The sequence below is a fragment of the Balearica regulorum genome, chromosome 12 (genome assembly GCF_011004875.1).
Source record: "Balearica regulorum gibbericeps isolate bBalReg1 chromosome 12, bBalReg1.pri, whole genome shotgun sequence".
Taxonomy (NCBI): domain Eukaryota; kingdom Metazoa; phylum Chordata; class Aves; order Gruiformes; family Gruidae; genus Balearica; species Balearica regulorum.
The window spans coordinates 8,981,415-9,005,603 of NC_046195.1; the positions used below are offsets into that span (position 1 = coordinate 8,981,415).

The 24,189-nt window shown below is 37.7% G+C and overlaps 1 protein-coding gene across 2 annotated transcripts in view; it reads left to right on the top strand.

The window, feature by feature from the left end:
* Positions 1-19,259, top strand: part of NEDD4 (NEDD4 E3 ubiquitin protein ligase) — a 57,827-nt gene extending 38,568 nt beyond the window's left edge. For both annotated transcript variants that reach the window (XM_075764009.1, XM_075764007.1), the window contains 22 exons: positions 55-157; positions 1,017-1,186; positions 1,794-1,911; positions 2,041-2,208; positions 4,014-4,079; positions 4,733-4,852; positions 5,293-5,499; positions 6,466-6,543; positions 6,784-6,838; positions 6,929-6,987; positions 7,949-8,014; positions 9,324-9,553; positions 10,148-10,269; positions 10,369-10,439; positions 12,327-12,422; positions 13,455-13,528; positions 13,672-13,732; positions 14,327-14,386; positions 14,502-14,609; positions 15,202-15,298; positions 17,298-17,370; positions 17,448-19,259. In XM_075764009.1, coding sequence (XP_075620124.1) covers positions 55-157; positions 1,017-1,186; positions 1,794-1,911; positions 2,041-2,208; positions 4,014-4,079; positions 4,733-4,852; positions 5,293-5,499; positions 6,466-6,543; positions 6,784-6,838; positions 6,929-6,987; positions 7,949-8,014; positions 9,324-9,553; positions 10,148-10,269; positions 10,369-10,439; positions 12,327-12,422; positions 13,455-13,528; positions 13,672-13,732; positions 14,327-14,386; positions 14,502-14,609; positions 15,202-15,298; positions 17,298-17,370; positions 17,448-17,550 — 2,305 coding nt within the window. In that variant the 3' untranslated portion in view covers positions 17,551-19,259. The remainder of the gene's footprint in view (positions 1-54; positions 158-1,016; positions 1,187-1,793; positions 1,912-2,040; positions 2,209-4,013; positions 4,080-4,732; positions 4,853-5,292; positions 5,500-6,465; positions 6,544-6,783; positions 6,839-6,928; positions 6,988-7,948; positions 8,015-9,323; positions 9,554-10,147; positions 10,270-10,368; positions 10,440-12,326; positions 12,423-13,454; positions 13,529-13,671; positions 13,733-14,326; positions 14,387-14,501; positions 14,610-15,201; positions 15,299-17,297; positions 17,371-17,447) is intronic.
* The last annotated feature ends 4,930 nt before the right edge of the window (positions 19,260-24,189 follow it).

The following is a 24,189-nucleotide window of genomic DNA, read 5'->3' on the forward strand; positions in this document are numbered from 1 at the left end:
CAGGTAACAATTTCACAAGTGCACAATAAAAACATCTTATTTTGTCTTCTGCAGCCATAAATCTAGAGTTAAAGGTCACCTTAGGTTAAAAATGACTTATTTACCTAAAAGCAATGGGTCTGAAGAAGAAACCACAGAACAAGCTGAAGAATTAGAGGTGAGAAAAGATGTATTTATTGCTGAAAAACCTAGCAAACGTCTTCAGCTATTAAGGGTAGTTACAGTAAAATCACTAAGCTATAAATAATATTTTAGAAACAAACCAGTTAGAAGCGATTGCTTCTATCTTACATAAAAGTTGCATAAAAATTCTGGAGCAGTTTTTCTAACTAGAGGAGTGATTTTTGTCAGTATATCTGAAAAAGCAAACATACATTAGGCTCTTGGTTTTGTTCTAGTACTGACTTGCCATATGTGTATGTAACTCTTCTTGTTTTGGAATTAGTGGAAGTATCATTGCCCAGTATTTTTACTGCTGTTTAACATTGTTTGACCCGAGCCAGCCAGACACTGGCATCTCACTGGTTTTAAAATTTCAACTTTCTCGAATTTGTAGGGCTATGGTGAACTTTACTTGACATTTGTAATCTTTTGTAAGCACATCCAATTTAGATCAATCAATGGATTTCTTTTCAAGACTTAAACAAGTCTAATCAGCATTACCACCTTTGCTGTAATTAAAGTTTCTGTTAAAAAACAGTGCGCTTATCTGACGAGTACGCTTGCAGCATATGTATGAAATGAAATTTATTTACATTTTTTAATCTATTCTGTGGATGCTGTTTATTTTCCAACATTTGATACTAATATGTTTAAGGAACTTGAGTTAAAAATAAGATTTCCGCATGCATAATTTGTTCTATCACTTACTGAGAAATACACACAATAAAACCCAGAGCTAATCTTACTGGATTAAGATGTAGTGGAACTGCACCTTAAAAGGGGAGTGGTTTAGTAAATTGAGATACTTTCTCTACTTTTGTAATATTAAAGGTAGTTAATATTATATCTCTTAGCCTGGGTGGATTATATTGGACCAACCAGATGCTGCTAGCCAGCCACAACAGCAGCAGCAGGAATCTCCTCCACTGCCCTCAGGCTGGGAAGAAAGGCAAGACATCCTTGGAAGGACCTACTATGTCAATCATGAATTCAGAAGAACACAGTGGAAAAGACCAACTGCTCAGTATGTCTTTTGGCCTGAAAATTCAAGTCTTGTCTTAACTTGTGTAACTAGTTCACTCTAGTTATACTGAAAGCAAGGAGAACTAGAAAGTGAACAGCTTGAGAATTAGTAGAGAGCTTTCCATAGTTTAACCATCAAGCCCACATGTAATGGTCACTGGATAGTGGCCATTTTAACTGCGCAGTACTCTTCCTGTTCTCTGGAAGTATGCATTCAAATAGAAACTGGTTGCAATTGTAAGAGATAATAACTGTAGTAATGGAAAGGAAATTATTTTCCAGCTCTAAGCCTGGTTCCTCCTTGCAAGCAGGGACTGCATTAAATTATTTATTTTGGTTGTTTTCAGAAATTTTTTTTTTTTAACCCTTAGCATGTCAATTACAAAAATGATACCTGGAATGCTATCTGGTTCTTTAGCGTAACTTACACTTCACGTTGACATGAATGCTTATTCTTTTTAAACAGTTTACATTAATTTTTATAGCTTATGACTGTTTCTTTTTCTTCTGCCAAAATGACTATGATGTTTGTTTTTGCTGTTAGCCTAGCTTACTGTTGAAAGATAAAATATGGCTACTGTATGCTGACTTCCCCTCCCTGCCAACAGGGACAACGTAGCTGTTGCAGATATTGGTACTGTGCAGTTGGAAGCCCAGCATGTGTTCACTCATCGGCGACAGATATCAGAGGATACAGAAAATGTAGACAACAGAGATTCCCCCGAGGTAAAAACAATCTCTAAATGTTCCTGAAATGCAAGTAACTTTTTAGTCTAGTCAAAAAAGACTTGTCTTAACTATTTGTAACTTGGAACTACTTAAAAAAAATTTTTTTTCTTTATTTTCTTTTTAAAGAGCTGGGAAATTATAACTGAAGATGAGGCAACAATGTATAGCAATCAGAACCTTCAAATACCTCTCTCGCAGAGTAATTGTGATATACAGACTCATCTTGCAGAAGAATTGAATACCAGACTTACTACCTCTGGAAGTTCAGCTACCAGCCAGTCAGCAGCCTACACTGTAAATTATTTTTTCTTATTGTTCTAATGTACAAAAATATCTATAATATTATGCACAAAATGTTACTACTGGTAGAATTGGATCCATAAATACTTCAGATTAACAATTACATTGTAAATTTTGTCTCGAATGCAGAGAATTGAAGAGTAATCTTTTTACTATAGAATCCCATCTAAGCAAACATTTTATTTTTCCCCACTTCACTTATATGAATTTCTGCCTGAGATTAAAACAGACTTGCGTGAACTATTTTTCAATCTGTAAATCTCTTATTCTAGTGTCATACTGAGTGCTGCTGAAACCTACAGATGAAGGAGGCTGTCTATATGCTGAAAGCTTATTTCTAAGGGAGTTGTGCTATACTGGCTACTTTTTCCACTAGGACAAGTTTCAAGATAACTTATTTTTCATTGTGAATATTGGGATAAGATTTTATGATTGGGCTCAGTAAACCTGGTGACTCCATAGCAGTGAAAAAGGGACCTTGATCATACAGCTCTACAGCCCTTGTGCCAGTTATGAAACTTGTCTGACCTATCAGTGAGTCTCTTCAGCTTGTTAACCCAGCAGAAAACTATCCTCTTTTTTTCCTCAACTCTTTTTTTGCAGTTTTACAAGCTGAAATAGCATGCTAGGTTGTCTGACAAATACTACGCTGGCAAAGGGGAAGCAGCAGGAGCACATAGCCACGAGTGGGACTTGTCTTTTTTGGTGGTAGCAAGCAATTAAATAAGCTCAGCTGTCTTGTGAAACTCGAGCTTCACGAACAGCCTTGTAACCTGATATGTGACTTGAGAAATCCACTGTCCATTGAGGAAAGCATGTAGAGGTGACCCAGACTATCTAGCCTGTAAGATTTTGGTATTGGTATTTAAATAAAATCTTAAGCTTTTGTGATGCTGAGAATGCCATTCCAAATGTAAATTTGGAGTTGACTGTGTTTTTCTAAGTTTGTACAAAGGCATCATCAGTAGTGTTGCTGGAAATAGCAATGTGAGAGTAACAACACTTTGCTATTCGGAATCCTATGGATAGCAAGAAAACTTATTTCAGCTTGCTTGGGTGGCCTAAGCAAAGGAAGAGGCAGATGTTCAAATTATTTGCAAGAGCCAGCTAGACTGACAGTCTTACCACCCTTCACTTCCATCGCCCCCGCTCAAAAAAAACTTAAAAACTTAATCATGCTTTTTCTTTGAAGAATTCTAAAAGGGTACACAGATAGGGAAAAATCCTTCAAATAATTGGGGAAATTCTGGAGCAAGATGAAATACAGTTGCTGAATTGTAGCAGATGAGATCTAAATATGGTTCTAGGCAGAAAGGTAGATACTTATGCAAAGTTCAGGGATTGAATTACTCTTTGCAAACTGGATGTCTCAGACTCTCGTATCTTGTCATTATTAACTTAATCTACTCTCTGAAAAGTTGTGTTAGCTCTGATATATCACAGGCTTTAGTCTACTGGCAAGATAACACAGTAAGTTGTATGCTGTAAATTCAATTGTAATGTAACCAGTTGCAATTAACTAATGTTTATGTGCCAAAACATCTATTGTTATGGTTTTCAGAACTTTCCCAAGCTTCTGTATTATTCTGTTTTATAATAGACACTGTGAACTTAATGTTTCTAGCAGTGTTAAAACAGGTGTTTCAAAAATATTAAATCAACATTTCAAAACAAATAAGGCACTTTGTTCAAGATGAAAACTGTAATAGTTTAAAGCATGATGACCATTGTTGACTGTTTGCTGACATCCTTAAAGCTGCAATAATACCTAATATGTCATTCCTCTTCACTACTTCAAGAACCATTCCAGCAGAAGAGGTAGTCTGCAAACATACAGAGTTGAAGAGCAGCCTGCACATCCAGTGGTACGTCGTTTTCCAAAAAACACAGGCCTGTGTAGCAGAGAAGCTGAAGGATTTCCTTCATGTAAAACTTTTTTTTAACTACATTTTAAATGAGATTTGGCTTTCTGCTTCTGGCAACTGTCCTGACAAAATTGCAGTTATGAGTCTAGCAAGATTGGAATTCAGTTGTAAAGCTTTCATGTTGCAAGCTTGTGGTTTTGATTTAACATTAGCTTAATGCATGGATGGAGCCTGCAGAAGGAAGTAATCTTTCCATGAAGATGAGAGTGTTGTTTTTCAAATTGTTTGCTTTGTAATTAAAAGCTGTACCACCATCCTTGCATTATGTTTTCATGGTGACACTGCAAGGTCTGAGCTCATAGCAAGAAGTACTAGGCTGGATCAGCCATACCTAAACCGGGTATATAAATGAATCCTTATAGATCAGGAGCTTGAATTAAAACAAACAAAAACCCCAAACAAACAAACAAAACCTATCACTTCATACTATTCAGTAAGGACTTAAATACCGCTTTTCTATTTTATCCAGTTTGTGAAAATCATGACCCTTCCGGATTATAGTTTTGTTGTTTTAATTTGACAGAGGAAAGCCTTTTCACAGTCAGTTTCATAGTTTTCTTAACTGTTTTTCCTCTGTTATCACTTATATATAGTTACTGCCTACTTCATCTGGATTACCACCGGGCTGGGAAGAACGACAAGATGAAAAAGGCAGGTCATATTATATAGATCACAATTCCAGAACCACTACCTGGATAAAGCCAGTTGTACAGGTACTGTCTCTCTTCTAATTTATTAATCTTTTTATTAATCTTTTAAACATCTCTCATAGTAGAAGTAAAGTTTAGCAACATCTTTGAAATTGAACGTGCGAAAGGCATAAACTAGTAAAATGCTACGTAAAATATCTGAGAGAATGCAATGAGAGTTAGGAACAATAATATTTATGGCAAATCACTCTGCTATTCATGTACCAAGAAAGCCTTCTAGAGAGTGATAGCTGATTGAGAAGCCTGAAAGACTTCTTTTAACCTTGGTAGCACAGTGATCGTTAGTCAATGTTTTTGATATTAGACTAAACAAATCTATGTACTGTCTGGCACTTGATTTATGAAACTGCTTTCATGAGTTAAAAATATAGGTTAATAGAAAAAAATATATTGATCTACAGGGTTTTGATTTTTTTTTTTTTTTTCTTCCTCATTTACCACAGATTGCTACAGAAACAGGTCAGTTGTCAGCTACGCAAAGTATTTCTATAGGAAGACAACCACAAGCAACATCAAGTGATTCATCACAACAGTCTTCTCAGCAGCAGCCTGAAGTGGAGCAAGGATTTCTCCCTAAAGGCTGGGAAGTCCGACATGCACCCAATGGGAGACCATTCTTTATTGATCACAATACCAAAACTACAACATGGGTAATGGAAAACTGCTCTCATAGACTGAAATTCTAGTTATCTCAAGTCAAAGCTTTGCTGCTTTCAGCAAGCTTATGTAGATTAGTGCCAAGATAGCTGTGTCATGTCTGTTAAGGAACATGTGTAATAAACATGCAAAGTCATTTAAATTATCTATTGTGAGTAGAACATTATGAATTCTACAAACTGTATTGGTACTTGAAAGTTTAGCTTGGAAGGATGGAAATACTCATGTATATAGGAATCTGTTTTGCAGATGTAAAGCATCCCCTAAATTATACTTCTACCATAACTGTAAAACAGTGATAGCCGATATGCTCTGTTAACAGAAATCAGTTTTGTAAACTTACCTTCAACAGGTAATCCATTATCTTGAATTTATCACATGGTACAACGCACAATGCAGTTTTCTGTGAATTCTTAAGAAACAGGCCAGGTGCAGCTACGATATGGATAGGGGAGTTGCATAGCTACAGTTCTACAGAGTGGCACTGCACACCACGAGGCAGTGCTAATAGATGGACTTAAGCATTTAAAGAGTAGGTCAGTATTACTGTCAGGTGAGAGAAATGCATTGAATGGATTCAAAATGAATATTCATTTCTTCAGGATTATGGAAAGACATCATTTAACACAAATGCCTTCCCCCCACCCCCCCCAAAAACCTGAACCAACCAAACAACAAAAATAAACAACCACCAAATCCAAAAAGCAGAAGGTATGCCAGAAACCACGTGCAAAGATTAATTCAACTCAATTACACTAAAATGAAGTTACATGAGGGATTTTTTTATATATATTGGGGGACTGAGAATCCCCAAGGAACTACCTGGCTGCAGAATATTCAACAATTACCTAGTTGGTACTAGGCATATTCTTTACACAATCATTAATAAAGAGAAAAAAAATAAAAGCAAACCAAAACAACAAAAGGATTTTAACATGCTGCTTGTTTTGTTTTTAAAGGAAGATCCAAGACTGAAAATTTCTGCTCATGTGAGGAGAAAGACTTCCCTAGATCCAGTAGACCTGGGCCCATTACCAGTAAGTAAACCGTTTTATACTTGTTTAGCAGATAGAACAATTTAAATATTTAAATTAGCATTATTAAAACGTGTACATATGAAAAAAAAGCAGGCTGCATTTTCTCACAAAACCCACTCTATTTTGAATTCCAGTGCTGAGAGTGGATGGAGGGGGGAATGCCCCCAACTGTAGATCATGTTGAGTTCTGTGCAAACTATATGGTCAGAAACTTATAATGAAAGTGTCTCCTTCTTACAGCCAGGGTGGGAAGAGAGAACTCATACGGATGGAAGAATATTCTTCATAAATCACAGTATGTACAATGTAGTGTTCTTTCCCCACTCATCATTTTATTTCTGAACGTTATCTAAATTAATGGAACTAATTAAGAAATATCTTGCAGATACAAAGAAAACACAATGGGAGGATCCTCGACTGCAGAATGTGGCAATAACTGGACCAGTAAGCTTTCTTTATGTAGCTTTACATATTTTTCAGGAATATTGTTAATAGAATCCAGACAAACTCTTGTCATTTATCAGGTACTCTGTCTAGAAGATGAAACTTCCAGGGTGTTTAAACAAGGCATTTTTATTTCTTTTTAAAGACTGTTTAGGCAGCTTTATGTGGAAATGATCTTTAAATGCCAGAAAAAAAAATCAGTTCCCACAGTAGCAAGAAAATTTTCTTACAGACTTGGGGGGAGGGGGGGTAGAATTTGAAGTGGGTAAGAAACTAACTTTATTTTTTATCCATGGTGTCCAAAATAAACCTATTTGAATTCATGAAGTAAATTGGGGGGGGGGGAGGAAAAAAAAGGAAAAAATACTTTGAAAGGAATTAAATTCATTTCCAACTAAAAAATAATTATCAAGTCTTGATACTTAATCTGAAGTGCAAAATTACCAGGACTAATTGCAAAGACCGTAGACGTTATAATTATAGATGGTTTTAGTGTTCAACTGATATCTGTGTTTATTAATAGCCCACATATGTAAACAACCTTCTCTGTCCATGGAAAATAGAGGTGTTTGTAGCCAGGTCTCTCATGATACAGAAGGGGAAGACTATGTGTTACATAAGTCACCAAAGGCATTTTAGTCACTTTGATTTGGGCCAGTCAGTGATCTTAGTCACATCAGCTAATAGTGAGGTACAGGAGAAATTCTATGAAACTGATCAGAACAAATGATCTGAACAAAGCAGTACTCTTCATTCCAGGTGTTTTGAACTGTCCGTATATTTATACATTGAAAGTCTCCCCTGATACTTAGTAAAACATGTACAGCTGCTTCCTCAGGACTAAAATTCATTGTCTGTGTTTCGCAAATAGAGATTAGGTTCCATTACATGAATTGTTAGAGTATCTCAAACCTTTTTTTCTTTCCCTTTTCTTTCTTTCTTTTTTTTTTTCCTTCCAAAGGCTGTGCCTTACTCCAGGGACTATAAACGGAAGTATGAGTTCTTCAGAAAGAAATTGAAGAAACAGGTTAGTAATCAGTAGGAATCCAGCAGAACGTTAAGAAACTTATGCCCCTAACCAAAGGAAAGCTTAGGTTACAGTGAAAGGAAATTGAACTTTGTAACCTGCTTAGAGAAGGTAGATTTACTGTCTGATCACAAATACATTTGTGAAGCAACAACTTGGTAACAGTTAGCCTTAATCTAACAGTAGGGTTTGTGACTTTACGCGGTGATGAGACTGAGAGCAATCTAATTGAAAAAGTAGAAATTCTAAAAGATTAAAAAAGTTGCAAACCTGGAAGTCGGCTGGCAACAGAAAAGTTTGGAAGTCACTGATCTAGCATATAATAGTTTTTGGAACTCAGAATATGGAAATAGAAGTTCTCAGAATAGATTTTAGACTGTTCAGATTGAAATCTGTACTGTCATCTTGATCAGGCTAGATGACTGTAATAAATTGTTATAGTCTTAAAATCTTGAGTTTATGAATCTTATTTGCAAGTTCTAGTTTGAAGTGGCACTGCCAGATACATTTGTAACATGTAGCATAAAAGACTGTAAATAGCATCTGGCTACCCAGATAACAATGAGTCTTTGCACAACTGCAATCAAATTCCTGAAATAAACTTGCTGAAGACAAGTGAAATCAAGAAAATACTCTGTTCTCATATAGTGATTTAATGATTCAGCAAAGTTTTACTTCCTGTTTATTAGGGGCTTACTCTGAATCTTAGCAGCAAATATGAGCTCATTGGATATTTTTATTTAAATATTTTCCTATATGAGAGTAAATATAAACCTTGTGATTTGTTCCTGTGACTTAAAAATTTTAAGTGGACTGATTTTTATTTTAATATTGTAGGAATACTTGTTTGTCATGTGTGTCTTACATAAGAGAATGAGACACCTAGCCTTTTAGTTAGAATATTGAACTAGAAGGTGAAATAAGTCGGGTAAAATTGTTCTAAAATAATTTTATTTATAAACTTTGAGCTTTTTTTAGTCAAGTTTATAATATGATGAATTTTCAGTGTTAAAAAATATTCCATGCCTTGCTGCATGCAGAATAACTGAGCATATGCTGTTACTAGTAAGAACTTAGTTTAACCCTATTTTGTTGGTATGAAATAGAACTTAGTATCTGAAGCTCTCCATGCTAGTTGAATTCTGTGTAAATAGAGCCTCTTGTCAATCATACTATGTTATGTTTCGACATTATTTAAGAAAAAGATTTGTGTGCCATTGTTGATCTGTATACAGAATTTGCATACTGTGCAAGACTAAAAGATGCTGGATTTTGTTCTATTATTCTGTTTTCTTTTTTTTTTTTTTAGAGCGATATTCCAAATAGATTTGAAATGAAAATTCATCGCACAACAATCCTTGAAGATTCTTACAGAAGAATTATAGCTGTAAAAAGAGCAGATTTCCTTAAAGCAAGACTTTGGATTGAATTTGATGGTGAAAAAGGTTTAGACTATGGAGGAGTAGCCAGGGAATGGTTCTTCCTTCTCTCTAAAGAAATGTTTAATCCTTATTATGGATTGTTCGAATATTCAGCTACGTAAGTAATACAGGTCTGGAAGACATGAAGACTAGTTAGGGAAAGCAAATAAATTGTATTTTTCATACTACTTTAAAAATGCAATTACTCCCACTGTATAGGAGGGTTTAGTTGTTAACACCCGCAATATTCTGCGCTTAGTTTTTTGTTTGACAGAAGAATAATGTGGAGACAGTACCTGTATTTTTTCCAGCAGTCTAACGTAAGCCATGTCATCTTTACATGGACAGGCATATGCTTGCAACCATATACTACTTACAGAAGAGACAGTATGTAACAATTGATGTGGAGAATGTTATTCTGACTACTTTAAAATTAATAGGAGTTAAGCCCTTCTCTTTGGTATATCTCTAACTTACAAAGATAGTTCGTGGTGTTTCAGAACTGTTATTTCTGCTATGCTAATAGAATCCTCTATTGAGTTTTGTTTAATATTAGTGACTTATAAATCCAAATATGATTATTTTTTCTACTTCATGAAAAGTAAAACCTAATTTAATCAGTGCTGTCTTTCAGATCTTCAAATGTAGGACTGTTCCACTAGTACAACATGTTGTTTTTCTTTCTCTTCTCTGCTTCCTCGCTCAACTTCAGAGATAACTATACTCTGCAGATCAATCCAAACTCTGGACTTTGCAATGAAGATCATCTCTCTTACTTCAAGTTTATAGGTCGTGTAGCTGGAATGGCTGTTTACCATGGCAAACTTTTGGATGGTTGGTATTTATTTTATGTAATATGATATTTAGATTAATATTGTGCATATTTTGAATTTTAAGTTACATACTGTTCAATTTATTTGTTCTTCTTTAAAGCCTTTTTTATTCGTCCTTTTTACAAGATGATGCTCCAAAAACCTATAACACTTCATGATATGGAGTCTGTGGTATGTAATTTGCTTTATCATGTATGTTAGGATTTTGTATTCATATTAATTTTTTTTTATATATATCTTCAATGAAGTTGTGAAGGTTGAAAGTGCTGATGCAAAGAAATTTTAGGCTACATCTTTTGTAAGTCTGTATAGGAATTAAAACTTCCAGTGAAAATCAGAGACACCTAGACTCTGGTGTAAGTCAGTTAAACTGTATTGAAAACTTGACTCTAAACTGTCTATGATATTTTCTTAAAATATTTTTAGACATGAAGTTTCTGAAAATTAAATATAAACATCTCTGGGATCCCTGTCTCAACTTGTTTTTTAAATTAGTTTATGTTTATTAGTTTAGTATTAAAAATAAATGTATTCTTATACTTTCAGAGATACAGTGTAACATTTTTAGAGGAAAACATGGTCCTTAAAATTTTCCTGTTTATTTCCCTGATAATGGCTCTTACCTAGAGTAGTTGTGGGCAGAGTGATTTTTATTTAGTCCCTTTAATCTATGACTAGTTTTGCTGTCCTATAAGAATACAGAATATAGTTCCTATCTATTTCTGAGTAATAGATTTATAGATGTGTCCTGATTTTTTTTTTTTTTTTTCTTCCCAGTACTATAAAATCATAGAATGGTTTGGATTGGAAGGGACCTTAAAGACCATCTAGTTCCAACCCCCCTGCCATGGGCAGGGACACCCTCCACTAGACCAGGTTGCCCAAAGCCCCATCCAGCCTGGCCTTGAACACTTCCAGGGATGGGGCACCCACAGCTGCTCTGGGCAACCTGTTCCAGTGCCTCATCACTCTAACAGTGGCCTCCTTTGGACTCGCTCCAACAGCTCCATCTCCTTCTTATGTTGGGGTCCACAGAGCTGGACACAGCACTGTAGAGGCAGTCTCAATAAAGCAGTGTAGGGGGGAAAATCACCTCCCTTGACCTGCTGGTCATGCTTCATTTGATGCAGCCCAGGATGTGATTGACTTTATCTTAATTTTCATTTCCTAAGGCTCTTTGTAGTAACAATAAAGGATATCATGGTTTAACCCAGCAGGCAGCTAAAACAACCACACAGCCATTTGCTCACTCCCTGCTCCCTGTCCAGTGGGATGGGGGGGGAGAGAATTAGGTGAGGGGGAAGTAAAACTCATGGGTTGAGATAAAGACAGTTTAATATGACAGAAAAGGAAGAGAATAATAATGGTAAAGGAATATGCAAAACAAGTGATGCTCAGCACAATTGCTCACCACCCACAGATCACCAATGCCCAGCTAGTTCCCAAGCTATGGTCTAAAGTCCCGGCCAGCTTCCCACAAGTTAAATACTGAGAATGATGTCATATGGTGTGGAATATCCTTTTGGCCAGTTTGGGTCAGCTGTCCTGGTTGTCCCCCCCTCCCAGCTTCTTGTGCACCCCCAGCCTCCTTGCTGGCAAGGCAGTGTGAGAAGCTGAAAAGTCCTTGACTTAGTGTAAACATTGCCTAGCAACAACCAAAACATCAGTGTGTTATCAACATTATTCTCATCCTAAATCCAAAACACGGCACTATACCAGCTAGGAAGAAAATTAACTCTATCCCAGCTGAAATCAGGACAAAGGAGGATAAATACAGGATGAGAGACAGAGAAGAGTCCAAAATACATTATTTCAGATAATGCTGTGACACCCTATCACCATTTTGCTACATGAGAGATTTTTAGTCCTGAGATTGCTGGGCCTTCAGGTTTCAAATGTCTTTAAAGGTCTCTGTAGGTTTGTACAATTGCAGAGTCTCTGTATCCAATACAGGATGATCCTAGGTAGCAGCATTCACTGGGCTGTAACAGAGCCTCTTGTAGCTTAAAAGGTGGCTACTCTACTTTGTATTTACTATTTGGTAATTCTCTGTCTTAGGATAGTGAATATTACAATTCTCTGAGATGGATTCTTGAAAATGATCCAACAGAGCTGGACCTCAGATTTATAGTTGATGAAGAACTTTTTGGTCAGGTTAGTATGTTTATGTACATTTGACCTGTGAAATTAGCTGATTTTATCTGTATGGTATTAAGGAAAACCCTTCATTCACAGTCATGTTGGTTTGTTCACTCAGCTGCTTCTCCTAGCTGGCACATGCTCATGCAGTGCTCTGTTAGCCTGGCTGGGATGTGATAAAGGACTTGGAAATAAGCAGAGCTTTAAAATATAGCTCATGCCTTTTTCTTAAATAACACTTGGATTGAAACGTAGCTGTTGCTGTGAATGCAACTGAGGCTAAGATATCCATAGTCCCATTATTTAATCTGGAGTAGAGGTTGGGTTTATGTGATTGGCTGGAATTGATGGTTGGAATCATAAATTTCACTGGGAGATAATAGGGCTTTTTTTTCTCTAAGATGTACTAGAAAACTATGGAATAAACAAGTTTGTTGTTGTGTAAAAAGCTATCCAAGATAAGTTATGTAAAAATTCCACAGGTCTTGAAAAAAATTTCCAAATTACAGGTGCCAACTAGATTCAGTAGGATAATAGCCCTTGTGGTCTTGTGTAATTCAGTAATCCTAAGTAGGAGCGTGAAAATGTACATCTGTAATGAACTGAAAATCAGATATTTGTCTACTGAGGTTCTAGTGGTATAACTCATTATGTAACAGATTCACTTGATTGACTTACTGGGACCATTGCTGAAATTGTTCTGTAAGTGTTTTTCCTTGAGATTTGGGAAAAAGGCTGGGTCATTCAATATGCAGTTAGTGAAGTCCACATTACTGAGAGGTTATGTGCAAACTTTGGTGATTTATTCTAGCAGGTCAGGAAAAAATGGCGGCTGCCCCATTGCAAGCTGGCATCCCTGAATAATACATTTTTAAAAAAAACAATCAACCAAATTCTATTTATTCAGGTGACCTGTGAAACTGGTTCTATTGCTCATAGTTTTCAAATTCTGCAGTCCTCAAGAGTTAACTGAATTACCTAATACTGACACATGAATTCTGTTACATATGTATCTCATTTAAGACCTAGTCTATGTGTTGCATTTAGACCCATCAACATGAACTGAAATGTGGTGGATCAGAAATAGTTGTCACCAACAAGAACAAGAGAGACTACATTCAGTAAGTAGTGGTCACTACATGCAGTGTATCTGACTGGATTGCCTCTCTAGTAATAGGGGCTGTGTGTTAGTTGTGTTAACAAAAGGAAGTTGTTGCTTTGTATATAAATTGCTTTCATTTTAAATGTGTTTGGTTTTTTACAGTCTTGTAATTCAGTGGAGATTTGTGAGCAGAGTGCAGAAACAAATGGCAGCCTTTAAAGAGGTATAGTTTTAATTACAAAAGAAACTCTAAGAATTTGTTGCATTCTTAAGACTTAAGAATCTTAAGGCAAGCTTTTTTGGACATCCTAAAGACCCCCAGATAATGTTGTTCCAGGTGTAAAAAAAAAAAAAGGCAGTGATACTGTTTGTAGTGTCAGCTTTTAATTACTTTAGACTTAAAAATCTTTTTGGTATATTTTTACTGAGATGTTTAATATGTATTGAAAAATGTACTTATTTCTCAATCCTGGCTGACAGCTTTAGCTGTAGTGCAAACTATTTAATGAACTGCAGAAGTGAAAATTAAACTAATAGAATTAAACTAGCTGGTTTATCCTTATTTGTATAAATGATATTACATATATATGATATTCAGACAAATATATTCACCAATCAGTGTAGCACAATGAAGATGTGAGATAAATCAGAATTAAAAGTACTGTAACCAAACTGGGGACTGCTGGTGTCCAAACATCTGAATTTGATGTATTGCTTTGGCTCTGTTTACTAAAGCATCTAAATGTCATTCTCAGTGAACAAAAATGCTTAAATAACGTTGACTTGATTTTTTTAAAAAATTCCCTCACCTTTTTAGGGTTTTTTTGAACTAATACCGCAGGATCTGATTAAAATTTTTGACGAAAATGAGCTAGAGGTAAGTTATCCAAGCTATCATGCAAAAGAAAAATTATGTTGAAACTTAATGTTACTGACTTAAAACTGGTGGGTTTTTTCTTTTTTTTTTCTTTTTTTTTTTTTAATCTGTGTAGTTATTAATGTGTGGACTGGGAGATGTGGATGTGGCTGATTGGAAACTACATACAAAATACAAAAATGGCTACAACATAAACCATCAAGTAATACAGTGGTTCTGGAAGGTACTGTGAAGTTCTACTATTTTATTTTTTTTACTTTAAAACTGTTCAAAAGCTGCTGCCTTTCAGCTATGCTGGTTTATTCATCAATAGGTAGGTAAATATTTGACCATTAAAACTCCTGAGAAAGATAGTAAGAAAACTAAAGATGATATGCCTGGTAAGAATGTAAATACGCTTGCTTTTACAAAAAAATCCATGTCTGATTGGGGTTAAAAATATTTCTTTGTAGGTTTTTCTGGCATGGTTACACTAAAGAGGTGTTAAACTCTTCTGTTTAATAAATTACAGAAATTTGGCTGCTAGTTCATAACATCAGGAAACTTCAAAGAAAGTAGGGGCCAGATCTTCAAGGGAAGTATTTTAACAGCCTCCTAAGCCAGTAACCATGCTCTTGTTACAGTGCCATTAAAAAAATTGTTGACTTCATAACTTTTAGCAATAGGCAGGGAAGTAGACTATGTTTGTTGCTAAAAAAAAATGCATTTATATATAAAGGATAATTACTTAGAGATAGAAACAATGTTGCATAAATCTGCTAGCTTTAAATCTTAATTAAAAATAAATGTTTAATTGTAATCGTTATCGTACATAGGCAGTCTTAATGATGGATTCTGAAAAGAGAATAAGATTACTTCAATTTGTTACTGGCACATCACGTGTACCTATGAATGGGTTTGCTGAGCTGTATGGTGAGTACTTATGATTATGTTCACAATTCAGTAACAGAGCATGATGCCAATGTTGTCGTGATATTTGACTTCAAACATAGGCATGTTATTTTTCAAATTTTGCTTTAAAAGAGTATATACTGGCAGTTACAAGAAGCAAAGTTAGAGAAGAGTCACTTAGATTATGCATTTCCCATGTTCTATGAATACTTTGTTTTAATTCTGGTTTTGGAAGTTTTAAAATGAGTAGGACTTCTCAAATGAATGTGGATTTTAAAGTTCTAAAGAGCTGCAAAAATCCCTTCGTTTAACATGTGATTGAGCTTGAAGAAAATTCTCAGTTGTCTAAGATTTGATTACAAAGACATGCTGGCATCAGCAGTTAACTTCAGATTCTTGTAAGTTCCCCAACTGCTTTTATCTGCTCACAAGCTACAGATAGAATTGTGTATAAGGATATACTCCAAGGAGGACCGCTGAAATGACACAAGTTAAACAAAATGCCAAAGGAAAAGTAGTGAACCTACAACGCAGAGACTGAAACAAGCAGATGGCAATGCGGAGCTTACTTTAATACCAAAGCCAGAAAACCCACTGTGGAAAGACTGCGGGCAAGTGGATAGAACAGCCCACAAAGGGTGGGGGTGTTTTGCTTATGGGAAGTCTGTTTTCAGCTGCCATCAGCTATTATGTTTTTTGCTAGACTACTTTATTAAGGCTAAAAGTGCTCGAGATCCTATGCAAATGACTGAATAGCCTAACTTGTGTATTTGAATAAACATTTCCTTCTTTATAAACAAGACAGTAATTTGTTTATAAAACACTAGAATTGTGAACAAATACCACCCACCATGTGTCCCCATTTCTCCCTCTCTTCATTTTCATCGTAAATACTTGGTTAATTTTTTCCGTTCCATCAGTGATTGAGTTGTGAGTTCCAATGGGAAGGACAGTCCCCTCAGCGGACTTGAACCATGTGTCTGCTATTGCACCTGAACCTTGGTACTATTGGAGTTCTGCCCACGTGCTCATTGCGGTGGAACCCGATCAGAATTCTGCTGCCTCTGGATTTTTCTTTATTCGTCTAAAAACACTACCAGAGAGAGAACTCAGGAATGATATTGGGAAAGAAGCTATTGAAGCTCTTGCCTCCCTTCTGCCCAGGGATTAGGATATCCTTGAGCAGTCTTCTGGCCAGGTCCCAGTTTCTGTAGTTCTATTCACTTGCTGATGAAAAATTTAAATTAGCAGTTGTCTTGCACAGTGCTTTGTTTCTTTCTCTTCCAGTTATTTCTGCTTTACTGTGGCCAGCATGCCATCCTCACTAAATCCCAGTAACGATCACAGTCACATTTCCAATACCTGCATGTATTTGAAGAACTGTAGGTTCTTCAGTGCTTCGTGTTGGTACGTGGGTTTTTGCTGCTGCTGCCGGGCTGCCCCTGTGGTTGTTCCGTTCCCACCTTCGGGCTGCAGTGCTAGAGTTGGCTTTCTAGCGGGAGATCCCCCTCTTGTGGCCCAGAGAGGCATTGCTGCTCATAAAAAGGGACGGACTGGTGTCCGGGAGCAAATCCACCCGAGTTTGAGAACTGTGACACTGAACAGACGTGGTTTTCTTTTTATTTCTTGTCTTCCCCCTGCCTTGCTTTGTCAGCCTCTAGTTTATTAGTTGGATAGCTAAAATGCAGGCTAACTTTTACCTAGCTAATAAAAGGGAATTTTATCTTCTTGTCACATGGTAGAATGTACTGTCAGTCATAGTTGCTTCTCTGCTTCATCCTTATTCCAAGCATTCTTACTAGTTACCTTTTCTAGCCAGCCTTCTGCTTTGAAGAAACATGTAATGCAAAGAAGAAAGTAAAGAAGAGGAGCCAGAAGTGTTCCCACAACTACTGCCATAACTGTCTCACTGATAGTATTTTAGGATTAAGTGCTCAGTGTCTGCTGTCATCTGTCTAGTTCATTCACCAGACTTGTACGAAGTATAGTTTCTGTGCATTGATTGTATTATTTTCTGCAGGTTCAAATGGGCCACAGTTGTTTACAGTTGAACAGTGGGGTACCCCTGAAAAACTGCCAAGAGCTCATACCTGGTGAGTATTTAATTTAGGTAAATTATGACCTTTGGTAAGAGTGATAAAATACTTAAGTGTTTTCATCTGTTTTTCAGCTTTAATCGCTTGGATTTGCCTCCATATGACTCGTTTGAAGATTTATGGGATAAACTTCTTCTAGCAATTGAAAATACTCAGGGTTTTGATGGGGTTGATTAAGACACAGACAAAAATTGTATCGGTCCAGTGCTGCAATTTCTTTTTAAGGGTTTACAAACAAATTTGAATTTTCCAGGGACTACCATTGTATTTAGTCACATAGCTATTGAATCTTCATAGTATTACTTGTAAAATAAGTAAATATTAAAAAGTCACTAACTTTTGAAAATGTATTTTGCCATTTCCACAGTTTTGTGTACTTTGCTAATAACTACAATATACACATTGGATGGGCCAGTGCCAAGTAAGTAAAAAAACCTAAAATGTTTTTAAGCAGTTGCCTCTTCTACAGTATTTGACAGACTGTCCTGCGGTAAACTACTGAAGTAAAACTGTGAAGAAATCTTTGCAGAGGGTGTAAATTTGAATTGCTGCTTTGAGAGGAACAACTGAAATTGTTAAACTGTTTTTAAAAAACAAACAAACCCAACAAACTTCATGTAATGCAAAATCATAATCTGTGCTGCTTCAGGCTGTTTGCTACAGATCTGCCCAAAGCACCTTATAATTCAGCATATTAGGTAACACATCGGAAGGCATTTGTTTGTATTATCAGCCATCAGTTTGCAGAACATTGACTTGCTGACACATTTTATTTGTTAGATTTCTGTTTCTAACTTGCTTTTGTTAAAACAGTGTAACAAAACCAGGTTTTTTATATAAAACAGACAAGCAGCATAATTCTGAATTGTAATGAGAAATTATATCCTTTTTTTGTCTGAATTTGTATACTGTTGTTGGTTTATTGAGTGTTCATTGCTTTTTTTGATAAATTTGTAGTTCAACAATGGATAATATTTTCAATTCAGCCTTTTGCAACAAATGAAAGTGAAATTTGTATGGATATCACTCAGTATTAGTTACTGGTAGTTAGAGGCCTTGATTATCCATTCTCGCAGTATTGCACTACATAACAACAAAGAACATGTTTACAGGGTTTTCTGGGCCAAATTCGGTAGTCTGATATGTGCAAGCTTCTCTGAACTGCATGGAGGTTATGCACATGTAACCAGGTGCAGAATTTGGTTCTGTAATATGTTTACAGGTTATGCTAGCTTCTATAGCTGCATTTTTTATATTTTTTCTCCACTGTTAGTCTAGAAACCAAACTTGTTAATACAGTATAACCAAAGTCATAATCAACAATGTGCAATTTATTGTAGATCAACTTGTCATATAAATATTAGTTTGATTTCTTTTGTAAATGTGGGTATTTTTTGTATTAACACTTTTTTTGAGCAAGTGCTGGTTAAAGTGATTAGCAAAGTTGGTCCTAAGAAAAAAAAAATTGATTTATATACTGGGCTTGCTCTTATTTTAACATTTTATTACCAATATGATCTGAAGAAATGACAGTACCTAGCTTTGGCCAGCAATTTCTGTTTAGTCACAGTCTTTATAAATATGCAAGGAGGAAGTGTAGCACATCTCTCTATAAAGATATGTAAATTATGTAACAAATGTAATGGGTCTTAAGGGATATTTAAAATCCCACTTTGTTTTATTCTTTGACTAGGTCGTTAGGGCTGAGAATATTACATGTAAATAAAGGTAACTTATACAAATTTCCCAAATCTATATGCAGTTTTGTAAAACACGAATGATATATCAGTAAATTTGTATAGATTTGAATGTAGCAGGTTTTGTTGCATACTTTAAAGTATAAAATAAGGATCCTGAGAGCAGTAAATAAAAGTTTATTCTAATAAGTTGTGACTCAGTTCTTCGAAGGGCAAATCGGTAGTCTTGACATAGCAAGAATTCGGTAATTTTAGTACTCCTAGGTAGACCGGGGCAGCAGTTCCACCACAACATGCTGCTACTTGTGTATAGGTGTTGAGGTGCAGCAGCACTGTTTCCTAGTGTTCTGCTCCCAAGACGTGCAGTCTTTGAAGAATTAATACCGTGTTTTTATAAAAGCTCTAGGTCGCCGTGAGCCTTCATTGTACGGCCAGCCTGGAAAAACGCTACTTGGCAGATAGGCAAAGGTGGAGGCCCACAGAAGTGCCAGCTGAGTGCTGCTGAGGGAGGGTCAGGCTCTTCTCCTGCTTTAAGAACACCCTTCTCAGCTGGTTGGCAGGCACACAGCCAACAGACTTTGGTGGTGGGTGCGAAAGGGGCCCCGAAACTCTGCTCCAGGCAGCATGGACTGCCCAGCAGTGATGGGGATGTGCCACAGGGCTTGGTCTCCAGTGCCAGCTGGGGGAAGCAGTCTTGGCATGTGGGTGGAAGCTCCTGGAGAAGGATGCTGCTGCCAGGTCTCAGGCCACAGGGGAGTACCTGGTGCCTCTTTCCCGAGAGCTGGGGCAGGGCTTGCCTTGCCTGCAGGAGCTCTGCTGTGGGCAAGGCACTGAGTTGCCCCATGAAAGAGCTACAGGAGAAGTGAGCAGATTTGTAGTATCAGGGAGGATGGACAGCAAGAGGTCCTAAGGGTTTTTGTAGAGGAAAAGACCAACCATGCAGTGGGAGTAAGGAGGGACAGCTGGAGCCCCTGCTTGGACAGCTAGTGGATGGAGATTCCCAAGAGGGGTGAAGCTGGAAGCTTGTGACTTCTGGCATCAGAACAAAGGCAGCTTCTCCACCCTTGGATCTGAATTTACAAAATTGCTATGGTGCCATAATAGACAAAGAAAGGAACAAGTTGCATTAAGGGAAGAGTTCGGAGCCAGATGGGCCTGAACCAAGCATTCACACTGAGAAGTGGTGGTTGATAGAGTGCAGGGAGTCCCTTCTGTGGGCTTTAAACTTTAAACTTCTGTGGGGTTTTTTTGAGGAATCATGATAACAGCTTGTGGTTAAGTAAGAGAAGAGGGTTCAATCATAGTAAGTACTGGGGCAGGGTGATGGGAGCAAGGCAGCCCTCGTGGAGGATGCCACAGGCTGAAGGGGGTCCACCTCATGTGCCTGAACATACTCACAGGCAGCCAGGGAAGGACCAGGAGGAGCAAGAGACATGGCTTGTATGGCTGGAGCCACTTGGATGGGGGGAGATAGGTGGAAGGGGTGACAGGCTTTGTGGGTCTGGGTCAGAGGAGACACCACTATGGGAAATGTCGTGGTGAAGACTTGTCCTAGGCCACCTTGTCACGAGGGAGTGAGCAGAGTGGTCTTGAAGCATCTCAAGGAATTCTGAAATAGCAAACCCTGGCTCTTACGGGCTAAACCCCCTGATGTCTGTGGGAAGGGCAGCGTGGGGATGCAACCTGAGAGGCTTCTGTCACAAGCAGCTAAACAAGGGTGCTGGCTTGGCCAACCAGGGTGCTGCTCTCCTGCATCTGCTGTGTGTCCCTTTGTATTTGTTTTTTGCACCTCATGCCTCCGTATTCCCTGAAACATATACACTTAGATTTTGGGGGGCAACCGCAAAGATGCTACGATGAACACTTACCTCTTGTTTTCACCAGAAACACTTGTCCTAGTACGGCTGTGTGTGCCAGCTGCAGACCGCTTCCCATGGCATTGTAGATGAGAGTTTAACGGCCGCTGCCTTGTGCGTTAAGGACCGTCTCTGGTGCGCTGTAATTCATTACTCTTAACGCCCCGCAGTGCCAGATGAGGGGTAAGGCAGCAAAACGTCCCAGGCAGGTAGGAGCTAAATGTACCGATCTGCTGAAAAGAATGTATAGGGTTGGCATTGGTAAGAGACTCTGCACATCTGGTTAAAAACGCCCCGCTCGGTGCCCCCCGGCCGCCGGGACCGCCGCTGCCCGAGCCCGCCTGCAGCGCCGGGGAAGGCCGCCAGGTGGCGCCGCGGGGGGGGGGGCCCGCTCTGGGGCCGCCGGGGCCCAGCCGGGCTCTGGGGCCGCCGGGCTCTGGGGCCGCCGGGCTCTGGGGCCCTCAGCACTGCCCGCGGCGGGAAGCGGGGGACGTGGTTGTGCAGCAGGCTTCTTACGAGGTGGGGTTAGGTCAGCCAAGGACAGTGTCAAACCCCTGCCGAAGTTCAATCATTTCTGTTTCGTGTTTAATAAGGATGGTGGTGACAACTACTTGTGTATTAATTATGACTGTTATACAGTGAACGGTGTTTCTGAATAAATAAATAGGATGCCGCCAAAGAAATGAATTTATTTAGCCTAAAAAAGGTAAAGTATATAGATTGACCTCAACAAAAGCTCACAGTATAAACTGTTTATAATTCAAAGGTCTACTTAGACTGCTGTGGGTGAGGTTTTCTTAGATTTTTCAATGGACGTCAATAATTTGATTTCTATTGACTTAAAAGGTTTTGGTCTGAAATTGTCTTTCTCTAAAATTTCTCATTTACTCCAAAGATTATCATGTACATGGAAAAGCTTTGCAGTCTGCTGTTACGGAAACGAGACTTCAGGTATGAACAGGAAGCATTCAACAATAACAGTAACAACAGTGGGGGCTGTGACTTTCTTCAAAATTCATTTCTCTCACCGACAGAATTTTAGGCTGGGTGTTATTTGCATCAAATCTTTCACTTCTCAAGGTGGTACAAGTGACTATTCAGCATTCTGGTTGCATCATGAGGCAGAGCTGTGGGTTAGTAGGAAGCTAAAATAATAATTTAAGTGCCACTGAGGCTTCACTCATGCTGTTCGAAGGACACATGACTTAAATTATTTTTAATTACTATTGATAAGTCACACCTGTATTATATTAAACAATTATTTTTACTAGGGACAGGGTTGAGTACTTACACATCAAACCTAGGCAAAATATACGAGTGTAGGCTACTCATTTTTCTTCTCTGTCCTATTTTTCCCTTTCTAACCTCATTGTTTCACACATAAACTTACTGTGCAAGCTACCTAGTGCCTTGGCATTTGATTTGTTCTGTAAATCCATAGCACAGTTTGGTGCTATTTCACTAATTGCCAGTGTCTTTACAAAAAATCTGCGTGTGTCTCACTGAAATCCACAGATGCCTCTGGCATACCGTCAATGTGAAACATGTCCTGGACCAGTACAGATTTCCTTTTTTTTTTTTTTTTTTTTTAACATACTTTTGTCAGTGTGACTTCAATGTTACTTAGCAAATACATGATACTCTTACCAATTCCCTAGAGTGCAAATTACATAATTATGACCATAACATGCTAAAACACATATGAAGTAATTACGACTGAATATGTGTGGTTTAAACTACTGTTTTTATTTTACTCATTTTTTGTGTGGTCAGAAAGAATGACGACTGTTAGGAGACCAGGCTCTTCTGTCTGTCATTCTTCATGCTGACTGTTCGTTTGTGTTTTCCTTTCTGTTTCTCATTAATTAGTTTGCCATTATTAGTTTTTCATATAGGGTCTTATAAAATAATTTTTTTTATATGAGATTCTGCTTTTTTTAGGGCAGTTTGTTTATTTTGATATCTCCCCTTTTTAATGAACAATTTCTTTCAAAGGAATCAATGTGCAGTTCTTATGATGTGAACTAAGAGGAGCTCACTTATTTATCTGCAGTTAGGCCACCACCACCACCACCAAGAATCCATACCTCTGGTGCCATAGAAACACCTTATTGAAACGTCTGTGTGTTTAAAAGGCACCCAACACCTACCATCTTCCATCATTAAAAACGGGAATCAAGCATTTAACAGCTGCTGTATGGCTCTGCGGCATCACAAAATCAGTAGGAGATGCAAGTACAAGCTTTGGTACTCTCATACTAAATAATTTTTCTTTGAAGTGGAGACGTGATTGCTTTTTCTATGTGGAACATGTATCATTAGCACGCTAATCAGAATACAAACAGCTCGCAAAGGGAATAATGAGGGAGAACTTCCATGCAATGCTTGGTTTACATCCATGTGACTCTGTAGAAAAATGTTTTGTTTTGCTGAGCTGTCCTTAATTTGAGGTTTCTTGCTTAATGAGACTTCAAACAAATTCTGCATTGTAGGTTTCAGGTTTTCATCCCAGAGAGAGGCTTAGGATTTCAGGGATGGGGGAGGCAAAGCGGCTTGGAAAACCTGAACAGACATTAAGTAAGTGAGCATGCCTCTTGAGGAAAGACAGATAAGGCAGCCTTCCTACGTGTGACAGAATGTGAAACTTTCTGTTGAAATACACCACGGTCTAAAAACATACATCACAATTTGTTTTTCTTAAGCCCTGTTGAGTTTGATTTAATGGAAAATGTTTTCAGAATTCTCTGATAGCTTTTCTGATATTTTCTACAAGCTGAAATATTTCTTGCTTGGGTTTTGTTTTGAGGGCTGGGAAGTATGACCTTTCGGAGGCTGTGAACACGCATGTCCTACTATGCACTGTTGCTTGGGAGTATGCAAAATGCTAAAGGTTTGAATCAAATTGCCCTGAGGACTGCTTACTGACCTTTTGAATGCAAAGCTGTCAAAACCTTCAACTAGACATCAGCTAGAGAAGAACACTTCAGGCAGATCAATGCAAATAGAAAACAATGTGGTTCTGACTTTTGGTAATTCCTGGTTAGTGAGAAACAGTTACTGTGCTGCAAGAGCTGCTGGAAACAAACCCACGCTGCCCAGGAGTTGCTGTGAGTAACGTGTAATAGTTGTTTTTCGGGAAAACCTTTTAGAATCTACTTAAGAAATTAAAAGTTTTCATTAATTACCAAATCCTGATACAGTTATCTGAGCAGGATGCTTCATTGACTTCAAAGGGATTTTTGTCTGCTTAAGGAATGCAGGGT